We start from the raw sequence: 24,633 nt of genomic DNA, 5'->3' as shown, positions 1-24,633 counted from the left end.
TAAATAAAAATACAGGTCCAAGTTAAATTTTAATTTTAGATTAAACAACTCATACTTTTTGTGTATAAACATTCCCCATTAATATTTGAACATACTTACATTGAAAAACTATTTGTTGTTTATCCAAACTCCAATTTTAACTGGGCATTCTGTATTTTATCTAGCAGCCTGCCTGGGGGGTTCTTCCCCAGAGCCATGGACCGAGTTGAGGCCTAAGCGAAGGGGTTGGAGCCCAGCCAGGACCCAGTGTTGTCTGCTGATAGGTAACGGGACACCAGGAGGCAGAGTGCTCTTTGGGTCAGTAACAAGGCCTGCGGAAGGAGAGCCTTGCCCCAGCTCATCAGCACGTGGGACAGGGGCCTCTCAGAGGGCGAGCTCCAGGCACTGTGCAGGACAGAGGTGACTTGGAATCCCAGCATGGGGACTAGCAGGACCTGGGTAGGGGCTCCGTCTGGACTCCCACATGCAGACCCTGAGAGGCAGACAGCTTGGGTTCAGTCCAGGCTCTGCCACTCACTATCTGTGTGACCTTGGGCAAGTTACTTACTATGTGTCTGTTTCCCTTTTCTGAAATGGAGATAATAGCACAAACAGGATGGTTGTGAGGATTAAATGAATTTACATTCATAAAGCGCCTCTATCAGGACCTGGTTGTTGATTGTGCAACTCTCTCCTGAGCCCATATCTGCACATCCTGCCGGTCCTGGGTGTCCTCTGGGCCCCTGAACCTGACCTGAGCTGTACCTCCAGTGTCCCACCTAAGAGCTTGCCCACTCTGAGGGGTGAAATTAACTGCCTGTGTTTGTAACCTCCGAACTAAGGAGGCAAAATCCACTGTGGCTCTCCACTCACCAGGATGCCTGAGGAGCTGCAGTAAGTCGAGGCAGATAGGGAAACTGAGGCCAGAGCATGACCAGGCTTGCTGGGTGGGGTCACACAGAGGCAGCTGTGATGTGTTCTGTCACTGGAAGCATTGTGCTGCTGCTGCCCTTGACCCAGCAAGCTCTCTGTGGTTGTCCACACCCCCTCACAGCCTCTCTATAGGAGCAGCGTGTCCAATCCCTGGTGGCCGTATGGCCGCATAGTGCCTGCTTGGACAGCCCTGGGCTCTAGCCCTCTTGCCTGCATCTCCTAGCAATCCGTGCAAGGCAGGCTTTCAAGGGACTTCTTAATCCCATTGGACCGTTAGGGAAACTGAAGCCAAGCTGGAGCAACAACCTGGCAGGACCCACAGGGACCCAGGCCTAGAGGAGAGCTGTGGGAGTCTAATCAGTGCCAGTCCCCTTGCCCTAAACTAAGTGGGTTTCCAAGTGTGGTCCGTACACCAGCAGCATCAACGTCATCTGGGAGTTTATTGGAAAAGCAGACTCTCAAGCTCACACCAGTCCTGAAGCAGAAACTCACTGGGACCCAGCACACTGTATTAGCCTCAGTACTGCTGATGTCCATTCAGATGTGAGAACTGCTGGCCTAAATTATTCCCTCCTCACAACTCTGCTCTTTTACAGATGAGAAAGATCATGGTCAAAGAGGTGAACAGACTGATCCAGGGCCACACCACTAGTGAGAGGTGGTTCTGGGTGAGACCAGTCAATGCTGCCCTCTGCTTCTGGCCAGACAAAGGAGAAGAGTGATTGCAGTGCTGCCGTGGTTGAGGAGTGGCGGGATTCTTCTCTAACAGAACTGACACCTTGCCAGCAGTTATACCTTCAGGCCTTCCTCCTCTGCACACACTCACTTCCTGCCTCAGTCTCCCCAGTCATGGTTAGGGCCCCTCTAGGCTCATCATGGCCTCCCTTCTCCACCCAGCTCTCACTCATACTACCTGTGGATGCCCAACTCCTTTAAGACCACATCCCATTGAGATCCTTCCCAGGGCTCAGGATCTACACATCCACTGCCTCATCCTCACCTCCTTTTAGACCTAACATCTCACAGACACCTTAAACTCAGAGTGTACAAAACTGGACTCAATGCTTCACAAACCTACTCCTCCTGCAGGACTTCCCTGTCAGCAAAGGCGCCACCATCTGCCTGGCTGTCCACACCAAAATGCAGGTGCTAACCTTGAATCTACCTTCTCCCTCCTCTTATACTACCTTCTTTTTTTACTTTCTAAACCTCCTATCTGTCCATGTCTCACTGCACCACCCTGGGCCCTGCCCCATCACCTCCATCCTTCCAGCTTCTCACCTATTAGCCCTGTTCTCTGCTCTCCAGTCACCTGGCCACCCACTAGTTCCTTCTATTTGCTGTGCTCCTTCTTTGCTTCAGGGCCTTTACATGTCAATTTCCTATATGCAGCATCTCTGCCTAGCTGCTTCTTCTGTCCCTTCTGATGACTTTTCCCTGTTGTCACCTTGGGCTGATGCATTGAGTGTCTGTCACCTCACTGAACTGTGAAGCCACTAAATAGGAGCAATGCCTGGTTCTCCTTCCTATTGTTCCCAGGCTTATAGCTCAGAGCAACAAACTCAGCACTCATAAATGCCAAGGCCTTCCTCAACTCCAATCCCCCTGTGCCTCTCCCTCCTTGGATCATGGGCTCAGGTCCTCACTCCCAGGCTCTCAGGAGCATCTGGCCCTTCTCTCCACCCCTACTGGATGCTTAAAGCCCCTTTTTGAGTCCACAGCACTGCCAGGTAGACATTCAGTCTCTGCACCCACCCTGGGACATTCCTGATGGTGACAAAGTCCATGCTCACCTTGGGCTCTCATTTTCCTCACCAGCTTACTGGGCCTTGGGGGCTGCACAGATGAGGGTGCCTGCTGTGCAGGGGAGTGCCAGTTCTTACTACTCCAGGTCTGCCACCTGCTCACCTCTGGGCTACAGGCCTTCTTGTACCAGGCCCTGCTCCCAGTGCTGATACTGGAAGGCCATCATAGTTCCACTCACACAACAAGACACAGGATGCCACCTCTCTCTCTAGGCCCCAGACTTTCAAAGAGATAGCCTCAGCTCTTTGGGTGAGAGGAGGACCTCAACTTTTTCTGGGACCAGAGACAGCCCACTGTGGGTCAGGAAAGACTCTCCCCAGGGGAATGGCCTTAAATTCTAATCTTGTGGAGGATTTGGGGACCGTTTGAAGTATTTCTCTGCCCCATAAGACCCCGCAAGAATGGTTTCCCTTAGCCCTTCTATCATTCCCTGATTTTTCCCCTTGCCATTCAGAGACACTATTACCAAGATCTCCTTGTGCTGTCTTCTATTGTATCTCCGTTGCACTGTCAAGGACAGGGACCCCATGCAGACCTCTACCCTCTGCTATCAGTTGCTGATGTCCTTGTGTGTATCTTATCCAGTTGCCCTTTAAGACATGGCTCTCAGGACGCTCAGCCTGAAATTCTGTGCTCAAACACAGACTACATTTCCAGTGTAAATATCTTCTTTTGTACACCCCACCCCCCACCATGTGGCATGTGCCACCTCAGGTCCCTGCTTTGTCCTCCCTACCTCATGCCCACTTGCTCACCAGGAGGCTGCTGCCTCCCAGCTGACAGGAGTGGCTCCTCTCAGCTCCCTGTGCTGGAGGCTGGGCCTGCAGGGAGCAGGTACCAGAGAACCCCTTCTGGTAACAGGGCTGCCTATCTTGCTACAACATCCTCAGTGATATATTCATTTCTGAACTCAGAGGAAGAGGAACTATGATAAAAATAAAACAACCCAAAACCTCTTCTGATAAGAAAATCACAGCATTTTAGGCTATGGCAAGTGGGGATGAGGTTGGGTCATGAGCGTATAATTACAAATTTAGGTCCGTCCCCCTTGGGGGCTGTCATTGCTTGAGGTAACCACAGAGGGGCTTACAAGAAATTGGCCCCCACCCACCTTGCTTCCCCTTCATTTGTCAAACCCCTGCCCTGTGCAGCATCTAGGAACACATGCCCAGCACTCCAGGATGAGCAAGAGGGGAAGGAGGTGACAGCTTGCTGGGAGAGGTGATATTTCAGCCAAAGCTTGAAGCATGGGAAGAATTTGGCAGGGGAGAAATGGGGCCAAGAGTCAGGTCAAAGGCCTGGAGGTTGGAAGGGACAGTCAAGGGGAGCTTTCTGCAGGGCTGGATGTGTGGTTTAAGCAATAGTGATACACCCCTCTGCCTTCCAAATGCTGTCTTTAAAATGCATGGAGAGGGCCTGCAGGGATGTCTTGAGTGTGGAGACTAGGTCTTATTTGTGCATTTCTCCATTGCACAAATGGAGATTATCCACTGCCCAGTGGATATTTCCTCAGTTAATGGGTGAAGGAGGTGAATGAGAAAAATTGTTTGAAGGTGGGAGTAACTTCCCTTTAATGTATGTGGCTGAGCCTTCAGGCCCCAGGGAGGTTTCTGGCCAGCCGGAAGTCAGGGCTGACAGAGAAATGCTACATCATCAGGCAGCAGAGGTGAGGGAGGCCGAGGAGCTCCACCCTTTTGGTTCTTGCTGAGCTATTTCTGGAGTCACTTTTAGCCCTCTGGGTTTGTTTTTCTTGTTCACCTCCACCCAGCCTGTGCACCTCCAGCCCTCTGCCTGCCCTCCAAGGGGCTGGGAATGAGCATCCTGTGGGATCTGGGCCATGAGAAGGCGGGGGGCTCCTCCCCCCAGGGAATGAGCCCTGCAGGAGAAAGTGCCAGTCCCCATGCTGAACAGTCAGGCCAACTTTCCCAGATGAGCCAACCCTAAACATATCCCAACAAGTGTCCACAGCACAGAAGTGACCCAGGCTATCATCCACTCTTCCCACAAAGAGCCCTCCAAGTTGGTGTGGGAATGGGGTGATCTGGTCTCAGCCAAGACTGACAGTTACGAAAGCTGAAGTATCTGAGAGAGCTTCCTAGAGGAGACAGGACTAAAAGGGCTCTAAACAGAGGAAGGATGAAATCACCCTCAGTATGCTAGACAGTGACCTCAGGATGGTAGGGCCCTTTGTTTTATTTAAGTTTTTAATCCCCTTGACTCAGTGCAGGCCATGGCACATAGTAGGTGTTCCATACAGGCTTAGTGAACAAATGGATGGGTAATGGGTAGTTGGCCCACAGTTAAAGAAAAGAATAATTGAATGGTCTCACTAACCCTAGTACATGCTGCGTGGGTCAACATCAACACTTATTAAGAGACTATTGTGTGCTGGGAACTGCATGGAGCATGGCTGTAGGGGAGGCAGCCAGTGAGCTGAGATGGTATACCACTCCTGCCTCTGTCACTCACTGGCTCTGAATGTACCCTGCACTTTCCCACCTTCAGCTTTTGTCCCTGCCAGTTCTCTGACAGAAAGTTTTCTCCCCTCCATCTCTGCCTCTCCCAGGAGGTGAGCTCCCCACTCCACCCCACTCTGCCTTGCTCTTTGGTTGCCCCAGGTAGATGGAGAGCTCAAGGCAGTGCTGCTTCACACACAGGACTCCCAGCCTGCTCTGGAACCTCCGCGCTGAGCTGTAGAGGCCCCTGCAGGCTTTGTTTCTGCCTCACCTGCTTCAGGTTAGGCACACCCAGCCCAGACTCCAACTCCTCTTGGTGGGCAGCAAGACAGACCCAGACTCTTCTCCTAGCCCCAATCTGGGGCTGCTATGCTGCATGAAGGTTGCCCCTCCGGGGGCTCACAGTTTTTAGCTCTGGGCCAGAAGGGCTGGACCCCAAAGGCAATGGTTGAGGCTGCCCAGTCAGGCTTTTCAGCTCCAAATTAAGCAGGGTGACACCAATTAACTGACATATGGAGAGACCTCTGTGTTTATTAAACATCCTTGTGGGTTGGTGCCTGCTCAACATTGTGACTGCCCAGAGCAAATCTTGAGGGTGACTGTCCCCTTTCATAGTCAAGAAACCCAGGGCTCAGAGAAGGGGAGTGACCATCCCAGGGTCACACAATAAATAGGGCAAGGCAGACCAAGGTCAGCCTCCTATAACCACACAGGGGATCACAGCTGCCCAGAACATTGCCCTGGCCACTCCATAGTTTTAAAAAACAGACAAGATATTGTGTACCTCCCCACCCTTCCCACTTCCCCTGTGGCTCTACTCCTATTTTATGTTGTTCCTTTGTGGCTTCTCCTTCCCTATTTTTAGTCCTCTGTGACTCAGAGCCTCTTAGCTTGGGATCCCATCATGACCCTGCCCCGAGCACCCTCTCCAACTTCCTGCAGGAGATCCTCTTTCTGGTAAAGTTTTTCTCTTACAGCTGGTCTCAGAGCGCAGGAGGCTCCTCCCTGATCATGCTCCCTCAACTGGGGCAGACAAAGAAGGGCCCCAACAGACTACATTCATTCCTCACCATGACCTGAGCCCTTCTCTGCACCGAGCTGGTACTCAGCTTTGACCCTGCACCTGAAAGGTCCTCAGCCCATGTTCCTTTTGATCTGCACAATAGTCCACTGGAGTGGGCAGATGAGAACCAAACTCAGACAGGTTAAGTGACTTCCCCATAGTCACACAGCTCACAAAGGCTGAGTGGGGCTAGAACGTATGAATTCCTACTCTACATTCATGCTTTTTGGTCCAGTGCATCAGCTGAGCATTCATCTCCCATGGCTCATACCGCTTTAAAACCTCCCTTTACCTCTTCCCATGTTTCCTCATGCTCCAGGTGGGAGGCAGAAGCCAGCCAGGGCCCCTGGGTTTTCAGAAGACCTGGAGAATGTTTGGGGCCCTGAACTGAAGGGAGTTGGCTGCAGGCTTTGGAGCTCACAGGTTTCAGTGCCTCTTCCCTTGGGCAGAGCCAGAAAATTGCAGGCCTGACCTTCAGGGTAGTAGAGGCAAGAGTCAGGGGTTGCTATGGCATCTGCAGGCTGCGGTCAGGTGTTGGGGCTCCTGGGGAAGAGAAGGACTCATCAAAGCCCTTTTAGAACTTGGAGTCCAGCACCTTGTCTGCCTCTCAGGTTGGCTCAGTCCTCACCCAGGGGGGTAGTCCACACCTTCCCAAGGCAGCTACTCCACTCCACTTTTAAGAAGTTATCCTTCAGCCCTCCTCAATCGTCACTCTGCCTCTGCTCCCTGCCTGGCAGTCTGCTCACAGACTCAGGCCTCTGGGCTCGAGGTGCCAGGCTGCTCCACAGCAGCAGCTGCCTTTACTGTCTCTCCGCCCAGCCAGGCTGGAGCTGAGCCCCTGGGTTCCTTTAATCTTTGAGGAAGATCATCCTGTCTCACTGATGAGGAAACAGAGGCACGGAGAGTATCAGTGACCAGCCCAAGGTCACACAGATGGTGAATGAGGAGCCGGTACTAGAACCCAACGCGTGTCCTCACCTTGCAGCCTGTCGCCTGCCTCTCAGGACCCTCGGGACTCTGGGAGAGATTGTACAGGCCGCGCTGCAAGCAAAGATGGTTCTGCCCTGCTGCCCAGGGCCTTCCTGCCTCTCAGGCCACTGGGTTTTCTCCCATACACAGAATCTGACCTCTCAATACCTGAGAGCGTTGTCCTCCAGGCGCCGCTGTCCCGGGAGCCATCCAGACCCTCCCTGGCCCTCCCCAGTCCATCCTAAACCCTTTCTAAATGTCCTGAAAGTGCTTGTCAAGGAGGGGGAAGCCCAGGGCCTGGGACCTCTTACTTGATCTCCGTCTGGCCGCCTGCTTTTCGGGCAATCTGCACAAGCTCCTTCCCATAGCGCTCCTCCACTTGGGCCCTGCAGAAACAAAGCAGGGTACTGTGTCTCTTCCAGTTCTGCTGGCTGTGGGTCCCTTGGATATTGGCAGGTCCCTCAAAAGTCTGTAACAGGATCTGGGGGTGCGGGGCAGGCTGACCCTCTAGTCCAGCGGTTCTCAACCTGTGGGTTGTGACCCCTTTGGGGGTTGAACAACCCTTTCACAGGTGTCGCCTAAGACCATTGGAAAACACATATATAATTACATATTGTTTTTGTGATTAGTCACTACGCTTTAATTATGTTCAATTTGTAACAATGAAAATACATACTGCATATCAGATATTTACATTACGATTCATAACAGTAGCAAAATTACAGTTATGAAGTAGCAACGAAAATAATTTAATGGTTGGGGGTCACCACAACATGAGGAACTGTATTAAAGGGTCACAGCATTAGGAAGGTTGAGAACCACTGCTCTAGGCTCTTGTTTGAGAAAGTTAAGCCCCCAGTCCATCCTTTAAATAAATGTTGGCCAAATATAGGTACATTTGAAGGAGTATCAGATTATTTGTTCACTTATGGGAGGCCCACATCTGGTGAAACTCAGCAGAGCCACACTCATGACTTTTTAAAGCAGGAGGTACTCTGATAGCAGGTTGGCCAGTATGAGCAGCTTCAGCCCGGTCCCAGAGCTGGGTGTACAGCGGCCCCCTTCCTCGCCTGCTTTGCCCACCCCGTGGGTGCTCACCTCTGCCTCAGCAGCTCCTCCACATCCTTGCACATCTTCCTGCCATCCATCAGCCGCTGCAGTAGCACCTCGTAGCCTGTGTGGGCCGTGAAGTCTCTGCACTGTCGCACAGGATAGAGAGACGTGTGAGAGCCATACTGGGCAGTGCCGAGTGGGGCACCGCCTGGCAAGTACCCCTTTGACCACCTCCCCATCTACCTCCATCTCCCTGAATTAAAAGGCAAGCTCTTAAGATTCAGGACCTGGCTTCACACAGGAGGTCCCTCCCATCGCATTGGTGGAGGTACCAGGTGCATAAATGAGACCTACCTGGCATCAGAGTTTACAGTCCAGGAGACAACAACTCCCCAACACAAGACAGGCATGGGAAGGGCCACCACCACGAGCCCATGATGACAGCCTTTACAGGGTGCCTGGCACTGCTTGCTCCTGTCACTGTTTCAATAACCTTATTATCTCAGCTGTGTAAGTATGAAAACTGAGGAATAGATCAGTGAAGTGTGACCAGGGTGACACAGTTTGAAAGCTACCTGGGTCAGGTCCATGCTCTTCACCTCTATACTATATGGTCACATAGAGAGTCTCTGTGTGGGCTCAGGCAATCCTCTGGTACCCACCCAGTGAGATGGGCTCTGAAAGTGACTTCAGTAAGAACTGAACACCCTGACACACATGTAGAACTGTAGAATGCAGGTGAGACACCTCACACATCCCGGACACTTAGGGTACATCTAGCACACACCTAGGACACCTGATACACCACAGGTCCACCCCTTAACCAGGGCAGTGGGGGGAGAGGCATCTTGAATAATCCAGAACACAGCTGTTTCTTTGCCTCCCACCCAGTACCTGCTGGGTGTTCTTGACCTACCTGGTTCTCCTTTCTCATCCCTGGAGTGGACTCTGAGCTTCTGGTGTGGGACGTTGCAGGGGGAGTATCATACTCAAGGACTACGAGGGGACAGAAGATCCCTAAGATATCTTTAGTGAGTGGGTCCTGGGGCCAGGCTGCCTTCTTGAAGCCATCTGGGCACCTGACTGCAAGGGAATGGAGCTCCATTTGGGACCAGGTAGTGAAATGCCATACTGAGAATGGGAGTTTTTGTGTCTTTGGCCTCCACATCTATTTTTGAAGAAGGACGCCAAACCCTTAAGGGCACTTGGACAGGCAATTGCAAATCAGGGCAAGCCCTGAGATTCGGCACTTAGTGTCTCCTTTTCCTTCTCCACAGACCCCAAAATAGCCTCAGAGACTGAAAAAAGGGACCCCCATTTCTCTGATCTCACATACCACAACCCCATCTGTCAGAGCTCAGAGAATCAGGGGAAGCTTTCACAAGGCCACACACATTTGGGGGTGGCAAGTCTAATCATCTGAAATTCAAAAGCTGGTAGTGCTCCTGAGGAGAGTCAGAAAGGGCAGAGATGGTGACAATGACTTCAACTGGCCTCATGTTGGACCCAGCCTACACTCAGCAAACTCAAAATAGTGGGATCTCAGGCCTATACTACATTTAGGCCCCCAGCTCATTCCCAGAAATTACTTAGGCCCAGGCTCCACTGGCCACAGGGTGATAAGCAGGGTGTCTGGGTCCTGGTTGACCACTCAGGGCCCCACCAGAAAGAAGTTGTCCCCCCAAACTCTCTGCTGTCCTGTTCTGGGGCCAGGCTGGTGTTGCTGGGCTGCGTGCGCTAGGCCAGAATTCCAGTTCTGTGGGTTTTGTGGGCAGCCACTTGCCCACTAATCAGTCAGCAGATGGTGGCTTCCTGCCCCTCAGTCTATGCCCTCCTTCTGGACCCACAGGGCAGAAAAAAAATGAATCTGGAGTCTCAGCCTCCTGCCTTCTCCCCATGAGGAGGTCACTCTAAGCTGGACATCAGCATTCAGGTCTGAATTCCACAGATCAACAGAAGGGAGACATCTTGCCCAGTGTCCCTCCAGTCCTTGGGGAAACTGAGATCCAAGGAAGGGAAGGACCTGGCTGAGGTCACAGAGGCAGAGGTAAGACAAGAGGGCCTATTATTACTCCAGAATGTCCCTGGGAAAGATGGCAGGTAGCTGTGCAGGGAACTCTGACTGGAGTCCAGCCTGTAGCAGGAGGCTGTTCTTCCCTTCCAGCCCCATGCCCAACTTGACTCTCCAGGGGAGCCCATTCTGTCCTTATTGAGACCCCCAGAATAGAAAGCAAAGAAAAACCAAACCTACGTTGTCTTTTCTGGAGGAGGCAGAAGGCAACAAGGGGCCCTGCAGGCTGGTTCTCCTAGAGGTCATGTCCCCAAAGTGCCACAGACCCTAGAATCTTATTCAGTCTCTCCTTAGAACCATGGTGGTGCTAGTAGGGGCTGCAGCTGAATGAGCTCATGTCACAAGTGACTATTGTGTTCTGAGGAAGTGCCTGACTCCCCAGGAGCTGCAAGTTCCCGCAGACTGCACCCTCCCCCTGGCCACCTCCTCAAGGGGGCAGGGGATTCTGACTCATTGCTCAGAGCTGGCAGAGTCAGGCTCAATATGCTGCTGAGGAAACAAATGAACCGATCATTGAATCAGTTAATCGCTAGGACCTGCAGGTCCACAGTACAGGACCCAGCATCAGATCAGCCGCTCTAGAGCACCCCCTGGCTTTCTCTTCCTGCACCCACCCACGTTCACCCTCTGCGTACCAAGAGCTGCCTGCTGGTCCCCCTCATTTGTGGGCTCAGGCTGACATTTTCACAATGCCAAAGCTGCCTGAAGGAAGGCCTCTCACCTCTTTCTGTCTGCGCAACACCTCTGTCACCTGAAACCTGCCCGTGGCTTTGCCCTTCGTGAAATGACCATTTATGGAGTCCACCTGCCACACACTGCACCAAGAATATCACAGCCATTATCTAACTGAAAACACACACCCAAGGAGGTAAGAATGTAATGAGGAGGCCCAAACAGGAGAGATGACTACCCAAGGTCATTCACCTGGTAAAGGTTAGACTCTGCAACATGAACTCAGATGGGCCTGTTCCCAAATCCACAAACCTACACATCAGTCATTCAATAGACATCCCATCAACAGTGTTTTATTTTAAAACATAAAAAAATGATTTAAAAATAACTTTTGAAAATGATTATTCAAATTCTCTCCACCTCAAATCAAAGCTGCACTTGGGGCTATCATTCAGTCACCATGTATTCATGGAGGCCAGAGGAAGGTGGCCTTGGAGGAGGGCTGTGCCGGCTCTGCAGACTAAGTACTGACAGCCAGCGGACAGCTAGAAGCCCCCACAATATAGCATCTAGTATAACCCACCCTGGGGTAGGGTGCCAGGTGGCCAGCAGATGCAGTTCTCTCCTTTGAGAGGCTTGCTCAAGCCAGGTGTGAGACTTCAGGGCTTTCCATCTATGCTGGGTGGCCCCTCTGGGCCTGACTTTCCTCATGGAGGAGCCGGATCAGGGCTCCAAGCTATCCCTATCCCACAAGGTTCCAGGAGGAAGTACTCAGGAAAGCTCTGGACTGGAGGACCAAAGCGTCAATGCAGTGTGGGGAATGCCTGCATGCCTTGTCCAGGGTCAGCCCACCTGCTTCCCCCTCTGGGTGGATCTGGGTGTGAGCCATTTTCCAGGCCCTGGATGGGTAGAGACAAATTTTCTGTACCCACCATTACTTTCTTCTTTTCTTGCCCATATCACCTTTGGTGGTTGTGGGGACCACTTCCCTTCTTGGGCCCTGGTTTCCTTATTGAGGAAGTGGGGGCAGAGGCCAACCTCTCTCCCAGCCCTGACAGTGACCCCTCTAGGGCACAGCCTCATCAGGACATACTGTAGCTGCCAAGTCAGGGAGGGTGCCTAGGCCTGATCTGAGAGATTGGACAAAGTTCAGCATACTAGATATGGGTTCACACCCCATCCTGCAACCTTGGCTGGCTGTCCTCAACTTCTACTTCTCTCCCTGTAAAAATGGGCCTAATTGTTCCTACTGCCTAGGGTTGATCTGAGAAGCCAATGAAATCATGTCTGTAGGTGAGAATAGTGATCAGAGCTTGCCCTGAGGCAGGTACTAAGCTAAGGGTGATCCCCCCCCTCCCCCATTTAATAGCTGATGACAACGGAATGCAGAGAAGTTACCTACCCTGCCTAGGGACCTGCAGGGCACAGTTCGGATTTGCACTCAGATCTTCCAGACCAAGATCTTGGCTCTTAATCTCTCATTCTTTGCTTCTCTGAAAATCCCCAAATGTACTGGCTGTTTGGCAAGGGGCAGGTCCCCAGGCTCTGTCCTGTCTCTACCTGCTCCACCATCCCCACCAGACAGAGCTTTCCCCTGGCTGCGGCCAGGCTGGAATAGTGGCTATCTCCCCACCACAACCTCCCTTCCCTCTCCCCCACCAGAAAGTCCATTTAAAAGGCTGCAGAACATTTTTCAAATTCTCCTTTACATGGAATATCAGAATATAAAGTATATCAGAGGACAGCCAAATCTCTAACGTTGAAGGAAGAGGCCTGGGTTTTGGTCCCAGTCCCATCTGCCAAGAATAAGCTTGCTAGCCTTGGTAAGGTCCCTTGCCCTCTCTGGGCCTTCCTGACTGTGAAATGGGTATAAGGCAAAGAAGCGATCTTCAACTGACTTTCCAGCAGTGAGGTTGATGTGTGTATGCTGGCTTTTGGAAGCCGTTGTGACCAGTGGCAGTGTCTTACCTAGAGAAGTCTGAAGTCAAATGGGCTGGAGATGCCGGGGAACTGAGGGAAGAGTGAGGTGGAGGCGGGAGTGAGTGAGTGACCTGTCCAGGACCTGGCACTGATATTTTACCTGGGAACTAAGTGGGCCACAGAAGGTCAGTGGGAAGAGCATCCTTGTGACTCTCTGCCCTTGAGAACTGCCTGACAGGGAGAGAGGAGGCACCAAAAGAAGGTGTGTAGGGTGAACTGTTGGATGCAACTGGGAGGGGTCAGAAATAGATGGATAGTGCAGAGGTGTACCCCAGCGGGGGCAGGTAAGCAAAGAACCTGCTGAGGTGCCCAGGAGAGGAAGGGCTGATCTGCTGCACTGCCACCAGCTACAACAGCGGCAGGGAAATAAGACCTTTCACCCCTTCAGAGTCCTAACCCAGCCCTGTCCATAGAGCCTCCAAGAGCAACTGGCAGTGAGTATGGATAGAAAATGGCAAGTGAAGAAATGGACCCTGTTCTCTTTCCCCATCATAGGCTTGCAACATGCAGTTTAAACTAAATGAGAGTGAAATTTTTATCTTAGTTTGTTGAACTGGAGTAAGTTATATCTGAAAAGGACTAGAAAAGCTCTAACATGTGCCCCGGGGTGGGGAGAAGAGATCCAATAGTGGATTTGGAAGGTAGAAGAAGGGAAAATTGTTTCCTGCTTGCACCCTACCTAGTTCAGAAACCATTCTGTAAAGTGTTAGCCATTCTTAGCAAAAACCTTTCTAATGTCTGACATGCTCTTGGGTTGATAGGCTCTTTATTTTTAAAAAGCTTTTTTAAAAAAATCACTTTTTTCTTGGGGGAGGGGAAACAGAACAGAGAAACTAGACTGTCTTCCTCTTGTCCCAGATGAGGACAGCAATTCTGAACAACCCTGAGGGGCAGCTTGGAGCTGAGGCAGCTTTGCCTCTTCACCTCTCACCAGTTTAACAGTAGGGACTTCTGAGGCTAGTTTACTGTTGCTTATCTTCTGTGGACTGAGAAAACAAATCATTAAGATTGTTGGGAAACCTGAGGCAGTGAACACTGAATCCTCCAGAAGGCAGCTCTGTGAAGGTGGGATGGGCCTTTTTTTGTTCTCTGCTGGGTCCTGGTGCCCAGCAAACAAATAGAGCAAGAGATGAACAAAGTGCCTCAGGGAGACTGAAGACACTTGGTTTTATGACTGTTGGCTCCTGAGGTGCCCCATGGAGGGAACCAGACCATTTGCTTGCAGATTCAATGACTCATTACCGAGCACTTATAAATAAACCAGACAGACACATTCCCTCTACTTCTTATAATAGTTGTACAGATATGGAAAATGAGGCTCTGAGAGAATAAGTCAGGCTTTCTCCACTGCCCCTCACCTGTTACCCTGCGGTGGGGTTCACGTTCACTGTTATTGTACAGCAAACTGAGGAAGGCAAAGGACCAAACACCCAGATCTGGCTTGGGTGGATGGATGGAGGGCAAGAGACTTCAGCAGGCAAGCTGGTTGCTTTCCCAGAGTATCCCAGGAGGATGGGTGGGTAAAAAGAGGATCCTAAGCTAAAGCCCTGGAAGAACGCTTGAGAAATGATTTCATCTGTAGACCTTTGTGGGGCCAGGTGTTCTCAGAGGCCTAGCCAGGACTCAGTGAGTGGGTAGACAGGGAGGCCAACTCCAGGTCAGTAAAAGGAAGGGTTTCCAAGAGTGGCCGCAGTTATGGAATGCAGAGCAAGCTGCTTCAACAGGGGGGCAAGCACCTTATCTCTAGCAGTCTGTGAGCAGGTTGGGGATTATGCAGAGAGGATGTGTCCATGTACTAGGTGTTCTGGGTCTAGGAGTCCCCTGACCCAAGGATTGGAGGGGACTGTGCATAAACATATAAATGTGATTTGCAGCTTTTCTAAGATGGTTCAGGATAGGTGTCACAGGGAGAACGCTGAGAAGGCAAAGACAATATTTATTATTAGAGAGCCAAAGTACGTCAAATATGCTTAGATGAAATATTCTGGGATACCTAGCCTGACAAGAGCTTGAGATCAGAAATGTATTTCCATTGCCCCTCCATAATTCTGATGGATGGTCCACGCAGCCCAGCCTCCTAGGCCCCTGACACATCTGGGGCCCCTTGGCTTGGGTTCCTGCCAGGCCTGTGTCTGACAGTCACCTTGCAACCTTCCAGAGCTCTGTGAACTTTCAGGGGCTCCCAGGAATCCCACATACCTGAATGAGGTTGTGGGTGGACAATACAAGCATCAGAAGAGGACCTACTGTGTGTGTCTGCTGCCTCTTATCTCAGTAATATTGACTGAAGGGTGCTAATGTTTGAGGATAATTAGAATGAGAGACATTATGTCATTTGTCCAGGATCAAACAGCAATTGTATAGATGTGCCTGGCTTTTGACCAAGATCTGTCTGGTTTGAAAACTTTGTACTTTTTAAAATTTATTTATTGTTTTTCTATTACACTTGTCTCACTTTTTCCCTATTGCTCCCCCCTCATTCTGCCCACCCCTTCTCCCACAGTCAATCCCCACCCTGTTGCCCATGTCCATGGGTCATTTATACTAGTTCCTTGACTAGACACTTTCCCTTCTTTCCCCTCTTGTCTTCTCCCTGCCCCTCTACCCCAGTCACTGTCAATCTGTCCCTTGTTTACTTGCCTCTGGTTCTATCTAGCTTGTTTGTTTGTGTTGTTCATTAGTTTCCTGGCTGGTTTGGCTCAGTGGATTGAGCGTCGGCCTGCGAGCTAAGTGTCACTGGTTCGATCTTCCAGTCAGGGCACATCAGAGAAGGAAAACTCTGATTCCAAAAAACCTCCGCTGCCTTGCGGCATACCTCTTCAGGGGAAAGGCTAAGGGAGTAAACCCCGACAGAAAATCCGGAGCCGGAGTCCCTAAGGCGGTTTGACGTTGTAGTCAACACCGGCAACTCCTGCGGCGCACCTGAAGCCAAGCTGTATCGACTCCGTCTTTCCCTTGGATCCTTCAGCTGCGAAGAGAGGGGGGGTCTGCTGCATGGGCAACAGCAGACCCTCCATATCACCCTGCCCAGGCTCTGTAGCTTCAGCTTCACTGGAGAGGACACTCCAGCGTCATCGCAAGATGTCGATTCAACACGGGAGGAGACAGATACCGTGTCACTCCCGAGTCGGACTGCACAGCCATTCTCGGCGGTGCAGATAGACTCTTAAGAAGCTACAGCATCGTCTCTTGAGACGGACGGCTGCCGACGACGACGATTAGTTTCCTGTATTAGGTGATATCATATGGTATTTGTCTTTCGCTGCTTGGCTTATTTCACTAGGCATATTTGTTCTTTTGTATGGGCCTCCTCCATTATCAGGAAGGAAAGGCCTCCACTACCACACACCCCTCCCCCCAGGCTGGGATGACTGCCTACTTCCCCTCCACCTCTCAAGTCTTAAAGACAAGCTCAATCCTCCCACCTCTTCATCCTGCTTTATGAAGTCAAAATGGATAGAAAAATACTTAGAACAAGGAAAGGTGGGGATTAGAGTGAGCACAAGTCTGGGTAGAGGCTTAGTGGTGGGAATGAGCTCCTCAGATTCAGGAGCCTGGAAGTTTGATGCTCAGAGCTGTAAGCCCAGGTGAAAGACAGCAGTGAGAGATCTGAAGGGGCAGGGGCAGGTGTCTGAAGATGTGGCCTGAGGCCAGCTAAAGGAGAGCCCTGAGTCAGGCAGAGCAAGGGGTGGGACTTTCCCACAGGCTTAATGGGAGCGGGGGTCAGGCTCCAAGTTCAGGGCAAGGAACTGGGTGGGATGCACACAGGCAGAGTTCAGTGCTCTTGATACCTTATCACCTCTAATTCTCAGAGAACCCTGTAATGTCAGAACTGTGCTGTTATTGCTCCACGTTACAGATGAGCAACTGAAGTTCAGCAAGGTGAATGAATATTGTTCAGCCATAAAAGGGAATGAAATTATGACACATGCTAAAACATGAACAAACCTAAAAGGCATTATGCTAAGTGAAGTAAACCAGACACAGAGGGACAATTATTAGATGATTCTACTTACATGAGGTTCCTACTTAGGCAGATTCATAGAGACAGAAGGTAGAAAGAAGTGGGAAATAAGGGAACAGAGATGGGGAATTATTGTTTAATGGGAGCAGAGTATCTGTTTGGGATGATGAAACATTCTGGAAATAGTGGTGAAGTTTGTACAACATTGTGAATGTACTTCATGGCACTGAATTGCACACTTAAAAATCGTTAAAATGGTTCAATTTTTATATTTACTTACTATCATAAAAAAGTAATTATATAGGATTATTAGGTTAAACAAACAAAACATTTACAAAGGCGTAAAATGAGGTCATGTAAATCGTAAAAAGCAGATGTCTGCTCCTTATCAGCAATGGTTCTCAACCCTGGCTGAACTTTGGAAGCACTGGAGAATTTTGAAAAATACTGATGCCCAGCCCCTACTCCCAAATTCAGAGGTAATTGGCTTGGGGTATAGCTTGAGCATTGGATTTTTTTTTTAATTACAGTACTTTTCGATCTGACTCCCTGTTGCATTTCTGCTTTCCACCTCATCACTCAGCCCCTGTCACACAGGCCTCCTTGTTGTCCCTTGGACATGTCAAACACTCTCCTGCCTCAGCCCATCACCCACTCCTCTCGTCCCCAGTGTGGTTCAGCTTCTGTTTCTCCATTTCCACAGCTGGGAAGCCCTGAGTCCCATCTGGTCTCTCCATCCTTACACTGGCTGCTACTGGAACTCCAGCTAGCACTTCCTGTTGCCCAATAGTGGGTGGCCTGTCAACACCAGCGGAAGGGGCTGTCACCTGCCTGCTTGTGTGGTTACCCATTGCTCAGGGTTCCAGGTCTCGGCAAACCGCCACACCCTCCCACTAACCCCAAAGGGCTCTCTGACCCAGGCCTGGGAATATAGCAGCCAGGCCTTGTTTAGTAACCCCAGAGTCCATCTGGGTGGTATCCCCAGGCCCACATGCCCTTTATGAGCCTTGGTTTTCTCTCTGTAAAATGGGAATAAGAATATCAACCTCACAGGGATATCGTTGGAATTAAATGCATCTTGTCATTTGAAGCCTTGAGAAGGCTCTCTAATGGTGGAATTTAATATGCAATAGTGAAAAGATATGGGGAGGCATTCTGGGAATAAGATGATCCACATATGAGGCTCACCCTGTAAATGCAAATCCAATTATAAGTCTGGGTCCCCTGAAATCTGCTCTATGATGAGCAGCAGAAGGTGGTCCCTTTAGCACTGTCCTGAGCCTCCCCATTTTCAAAGCCTTTATCTCAGGTGAACATCACTCTGATACCCTACAGGTATGGAAACTGAAGTTCAGACAGGGGAAATGATTGTCCAAGGCTCCCTAGCAAGTGAGAGGGGTAGGCAGCTGAGGCCTCAGGTAAACCTTTTCCCTTCTGAGTCTGGAGAATGGAAAATGACTGAGCCCTAAGGGAGAGACCTTCTGGAGCTATCCCAGTGGAGAGCCCTGGTGTGGGCAGGCCCTCAGGCACGGAGCACCACTGTCTCCCATCAATTTGTTTTCTCTCACTCCCCCCAAAGAGCATCACTTTAACTAGTTCTCTGCATGTCGTTCTAGAGATTCTCCTTGTTAAACCAAGTCTATGCCAATATAAATGTTTTTTCTCCCCACTTGTTACAATAGGTCAAATACCAGACACACCATTTGGCTCTGTGCTTCTTATACATAACACTGTGCTTTGAAGAACTTTCCCAGCCAGTACAGAGAGAACTTCTGTCCTCATTCCTTCTGACAACCATGACCAGGGAGGCATTGGGAAGGCAGCTGAAGGCAGAAGAGCCAGAGCCTCCCTCTTCAGCCTCCAAGCCCCTGTTGATCAGGAAGGACCTGTTTCCCAGCCACTGGCTTCCTTGGCCTGTAAGGCCACAGGGCCTTCCTGACTGCACATCCTCCCAGTGTCTGAGCAGAACTCTGAACTCAGTCTTCCAGCTCCTGTTCAGCCAGAGGACTGTGAAGGGTCCCAAAGGGTCTGCTACTGCCAAATGATAGAGAACCCCCGCTTTCTCACCCAGGAAACTTCCCAAAGAAGTAATTCTTGACACACAAAGATCTACCCATTGCACCACTGTCTAGAATAGTAGATAATTGGCAGTAACCTAAATATGTAACTATAGAAGACTGGATAAATAAATCATGCATGTCCACCAAATCCAGAAGCTGGAAGGCTATGCAGTCATTGACAATGTTTTGAAGACAAGGAAATCACACCCACAACCACACATGTTCAAAATGGAATTATGTTGAAAGGGGGGGGGGCAGGTTGCATAACAATGTGAATGTACTTAATACATCTAGACTATATATTTAACATTGTTAAGATGGCAAATTCTATGTTAGGTGTATTTTATCACAATTAAAAATACATTTTAAAATGTCAGAAGAAGGGTGGGGAAGAATACAAAACCACGTGGGCAACATTCTCGCACCTATGTAAAATAATCTTAGAGAAACACAATAGAATATCACATTATCTCTGTGTGATGAGACAACTAAGGCCGCTTTATTCCTGTTTTTCTCTATTTTCCATTTTCCTTTTAGTATTATATATTCATTGCTTTTGTTTAATTAGGAGATATGTTCACAGCTTTAAGTGCCCAGAACAGAACAGGTACCCAATGGGCATCAGCTTCTCCTAATTCTCCATAGGCCCTAGGACCATTGTTGGCAGGTCCTGAGGTGGCGGGACAAGCAGCTAAGGACAGGCCAAAAGTGGGGCCTCTCTCTGTAGCCTCCTAAATGAGGAACCTCAGAATTTCAAAAATGGGAAGGGGAAGAGGCAACAGCAGCTGAGTGGACACATGGGGGAGGCATGAGTCCAGACTCAGCCCCCTGTGTGTGCCTGGTAATTCATCCCCCGCACCCAGGGCATAGTACCTTCCTCTGTCCTCTGTTGGGATCCTCAGCTCCTCCCAACTTGGCACAGAGGTTTCCAGATAAAGCTGGGGAACCCAGATTCCAAGAGGAGAGATATGACCACAAATCAGAAGAAAAAGTTTAGTTCTATTCTATCTGTCCCCCTTGATGGTTCCTACCTAAAGGAGGGGGTGGTTTAGGGGATGGGGGTGGTGAGAGGTCACTGTAGTATCTCTAGCCCAGCCTCCAAAGGGATAGGATGTGACTCTCAATAAAACCTGGTCCAGACTAGAGTTTCCCTCTTAAAACAATATCCCGTGACTTTCTTGCAAAGGCCATTAAATTTATTGGTCTTGGAGAGAGTGAGGTCTGGGAGGAGAAGGCACACTTCAGAACCCTGCTCCCCTTGGTACACAGGGCCTAGCCCAGTTATCAGGGAAACTCTGTTCCCAGCACTGGACAGCAACTTCCCTGAGGACAAAACAGTCTTCATCTGATTAGATGTAGGGGTGAGGCTTAGGGGTCCAGTTTAAATCACCTTGCTGAGAACCCTGCTTAACAAATATTTGTAGAACATAACTAAAGGGAAATAGAGGAGAAAATTGGTTCAGGAAGACAGGTGGAACTATAGAGATATTCACTGTTAATTTGTTCTACAAACGTTGACTGAGCACATACCCCACTTGCCAGTCCTGTGTGGAGGATACACAGATGTTTGTTGCATTACAGCTTGGTTGTCTATTGGGAGCAGAGCCTCTGGTGAGGAGAGCTGTGTGTATGGGAGGGGTTGGGAGAAGCAACCTGCCTCCTCTTATCTTCTATGTTCCTCTGACTTGGTGCTGAGGCAGATTATAGGAGGTCTAAGGTCTTCCTAGCTCAGGCATCTGTATTCTCAGCCTCAACCTTGTCTCACTGACAGGCCCTGTTCTGAGGCTCAGCCACAAACTTCCTGCAAAGCCACTGTGTGTATAACAGAAATCAAATTAGCCCTCCATGTGTGGCTGGCCTGCTCCCACCTCATTCCTACCACAGCCTGTGTCTGAACGCTCTGCTGCAAATGAAAGCAGGCTATAAATAAATGCTGTGTGACCGCTCTGATAGCCTTGCCGACACCAGCCCATTGAGGGACAGAGCTGGTCTACCCCTGTGCTGAATGTTTCCACTGTGTCTGAGCCATTATGTCTGCTTTTTATAATTTTCCTATATCCTCCTTTGTTCTCAGGCTACCAGCTATTTGTGAAACTGTCCCTAACAGTTTAGGCCCACCAATATTTATCAGTCACCAATTGTATATCAGGTTCCACACAGATCCCTACTAAACTGCTGCGTCTATGGGTTAAAAGACAACATGACTGATCTTGTTAAAATCGTGGGTAAAATCAGAGTTCATAGGCCCTAACTAAAATCTACGGGCCATTGTGTATTAAGTCAAGTATATGAGCTGTAGTATAAGCTCTTACCTTTTCAAAAATGACTTTTGTCTCTCTTCTTACTGTGAGCTGGTGCCAGAAACAGGGCTGGTGACACCTGTGTTCTGGAAAGTTGAGGTTGCCGGATAACTGAAGTGCTGTGGTATTAGACATGGTTACTCTAGTTCTAGGGTTTCCTCCTGCTATTAAAGACTAGTCATTTTCCATGTATGGCTGAGCTGCAGCGTTCAGTGGCATGGCCTTGGGCTAGGGTAGAGAAACCATATGGGATGGGGCAGGTAATTAGATAAGTATGTCTTCTGTATTTTTCAGATTGGTGTGTAAACTGAGCTTCAAGTTTCTTCTGTGAACCTTGTCTGATCTTACTTTTCTGGAAGGTAGAAAGGACAGAATTTTTTTGTTCATTTTCCCAATGTGGCCCAAAGATTTAGTGATCTGACATGTTGATAGAGGATAATAAAGCCCACTGGGTGAGAGAACCCAGGCACTGAAGCCAGCCTGTCATGGTTTAGTCCAAGCTGTATGATCTTGGGCAAGTTACTTAAGCTCTCTGTGCCTTAATTTTTTCCTCTTAGTAATATGGATAACAATAGCATCTACTTCATTGGTTTAAGTGAGGGAATTGACACATGTTCCTGTGAGTGTTAGTTGTCCTCATGGGCTGAGGATCAAGGAGAGGTATTAGAACTCAAAGCCCTGGGAGCAATGATGCTGACTGACCTTTTGAGGCATCAGCCCATGCTCAGTGTGACAGGCTCCCACTGGCCACTTTTCTCCCCCTCCCAGCTCTGGTCTTCCCCAGCAAAGCTGTACCCTAAAGTCAGGCACAGGGAGCCATCAGGGGAGGAAAGGAGGCCTCTGGAAGCCATAAGGCCCACAGTGGCTCAGAGGTGGGGCCAGCACAGACTGTGGCAGGATGCCACTCAGGAAGCTGCCTTCTTGCTGCTACTGCTTCTGCTGCTGCCAGTGCTGCCACACCCTGCTCTCTCATACATCATTCCCTGCCACCCAGACACCCAGATCCTGCCATGGGGCTGCTCCTTCCCCTAGCTCTGCCCTAGGGAAGATGGGCCCAGGCACTCTGGTCTGGAACAGATGTCCTGGAGATAAAACAATCAGGGCCTTCTGGGCTGATCTGGGCCACAGAGCAGTCTAGATTCCCAGGCTTTTCCCTTTTTCCCAACCTTGCTCTCCAAGTCAGAGCAGTGATGTGGTGACTTGCCACCCCTGCCTCCCCCACTGCAGCTACCCACTCCCTACATGATCCCCAGATGCCAGCCTGGTACACAGATGGGCTGAACCAGGTCTGCCTCCATGGGCTTCTCTGAGCTGGTCCTACTCCCTCTTTGTAGAGAGAGGGAAACAGAGGCCCAGAAAGGCACAGAGTGCCCTCCTCAGGTGGCCCTCTGCCCACTGTGTGGTCAGTGTAGGCATGAAGCAGGTCATTCACATGCTGGCCACAAGCCCCAGAAGAAAACCCAGGGAGGGGAGGTAAAGGGCCAGGCAGTCTTCTACGGAGCTGGGAGGGCGACCGCTCAAAACAGTCACATTTCTCAGCTCTTACCACAGAGGTCTCAGCTTTACCCCATGAGCCACTGGGGAGAGCCAGAGCTTCAGGAGCAGAGGGGACATCTGAGGGACAGCTGGAAAAATTCTGAGGGGACCTGGGACCTAAACTGGTCTTGCAGGTTGTGTGACTTGGGTCAAGGTATTTAAGCTCCATGAGCCAGCCGGGTGCCATTCTCTTGTAGCAGAAAGGATTTGATTATGTATACCTGCACTGAATTTAAGAAATCGAGCAAAGAATTGCCCAGCCCAGCCCTATTACCTCCTCAAAGGGTCCCTAAAGACTGCAAGGAAGAAGAATCAGGTGAAAGAAGAGGATTAATATTTGAATGCCGCAAGGTGCTGGGGACTTTATTATATTTGATCACCTTGTTTATTAATCCTCCTATCAACTGGTATATTTATTAATATTTATCTCCACTATGTAGATGGGAAAAATGAGGCACAGAGCGGTAAAATGACTTGTCTATCCTTTAAACAGCAGAGCCAAGATTTGAATTCAAGTTTGTTTGGTCCCCAAATCTGACCCATTCCTTTCTTTGCCTCACATGGCCTCCTTCAACTCCCACCTACATATTAGTCTTTCCTAAAAAGGTCCTGGTATGGGGAGAGTGTCACCTGCAGGAGAAATCACTCCAGGAAATGCAGGGGATATCTCTCACTTACTGTGCTGAAGTTTGCAGAGAAATTATACCCCAGGCTGAGGACCCGCTTCATCTTCCAACTTAGATGGGACGGTGGCCCAAGTCACCTCCACAGTTAAGACAAAAAAAAAGTCAACCACCATTTTAATGAGAAGACCTCTCTCTTCTCTTGAAATCACATCCCCATCAACTTCCCCGGGGATATTTCAGCCAATCTGCTCTCCCTGGGACCAATTCCACTTTAACTCCCTGACAGTCTTCACTCACCCAAAAGGCATCTCTGAACTGAAGCTGGGGCATCATCCTCAGGCCGCTATAACAAAGCTTTCTCTTCTGCCCAGACAGGGCTGACTGAGGCCCAGGAGTCGGGTGCGCTGTCCCAGTCCAGGCAGGGTTGGCCCGGGCTCCGTCGGCTTGGCTGGCACTGTCCGCAGCACCACAGAAGGCACCCGCAAGCCAGGGACGAGCTGCCAGAGGGGGGAAAAGGGCTCAATCTGTTTTGTTTGGGGCTAGAATTGGCAGCAAAATGAGGAAGGAGCAGTGCCCAGTGACGGGAGGGCGGGCCCTAGTTTCCGGCCCAGCCCCTCGCCAGCCGCAGGGTACTGGAGCACCCAGTCCAGGCTACAGGGCCAGCAGGGATGGCAGCCCAAGTGGAAAGCAGCGGCCAGCAGGAGAGGCAGGCCGGCACATAAGCCAGGCGGGCAGGCAGCCTGAGCCGTGCGGAAACGTTTGTACAGCCTCCCCTCCGGGGGCAGGCATCAGGGCCCTTCCCCGCCGGAATGGAGCTACTATAGCTCTCTGGTGCAGCTTTGCCTGCCCCCTGCCACCCTGCTGCGCTCCTTCATTTGCTCCCTTTTGATGTCCGAACTGGGCCATTCTCAGAAGGCATAATCTTAGGGAACGTGAGGGCCCTGAAGGTGTGGGCAAGGAGGAACCAGGAACCTGGGTGCTGTAGCCCATCACCCCAGCTTCACTGTAGACCAGGCACATAAATGCTAGACTCTCCACCCCTCACCAGCAAACTATTTGGGACGAGATTCCCCAGGCCTAGGACATTACTATTATTCATCAAACCCTGGCTTCACAGTGTCCCAACCCACAGCCTGCCCTCAAGAAGGCTCATGCAGCGGTAGAC

The 24,633-nt window shown here is 50.3% G+C and overlaps 1 protein-coding gene across 2 annotated transcripts in view; it reads right to left on the bottom strand.

Moving 5' to 3' along the window:
• Window positions 1-24,147, bottom strand: part of PSTPIP1 (proline-serine-threonine phosphatase interacting protein 1) — a 39,335-nt gene extending 15,188 nt beyond the window's left edge. The window contains exons 1-3 of one of the 2 annotated variants that reach the window (XM_090269946.1): window positions 23,766-24,147; window positions 8,305-8,405; window positions 7,518-7,592 (exon numbers count right to left, since the gene is read on the bottom strand). In XM_090269946.1, coding sequence (XP_090126072.1) covers window positions 7,518-7,592; window positions 8,305-8,405; window positions 23,766-23,801 — 212 coding nt within the window. In that variant the 5' untranslated portion in view covers window positions 23,802-24,147. The remainder of the gene's footprint in view (window positions 1-7,517; window positions 7,593-8,304; window positions 8,406-23,765) is intronic. The other variant, XM_090269945.1, reaches the window with a different exon arrangement.
• Window positions 24,148-24,633: the final 486 nt, after the last annotated feature.

Source organism: Furipterus horrens, unplaced genomic scaffold (genome assembly GCF_987537825.1).
Source record: "Furipterus horrens unplaced genomic scaffold, mFurHor1.1.pri manual_scaffold_3, whole genome shotgun sequence".
Classification (NCBI taxonomy): domain Eukaryota; kingdom Metazoa; phylum Chordata; class Mammalia; order Chiroptera; family Furipteridae; genus Furipterus; species Furipterus horrens.
This window is presented reverse-complemented; position numbering and strand designations above follow the sequence as displayed.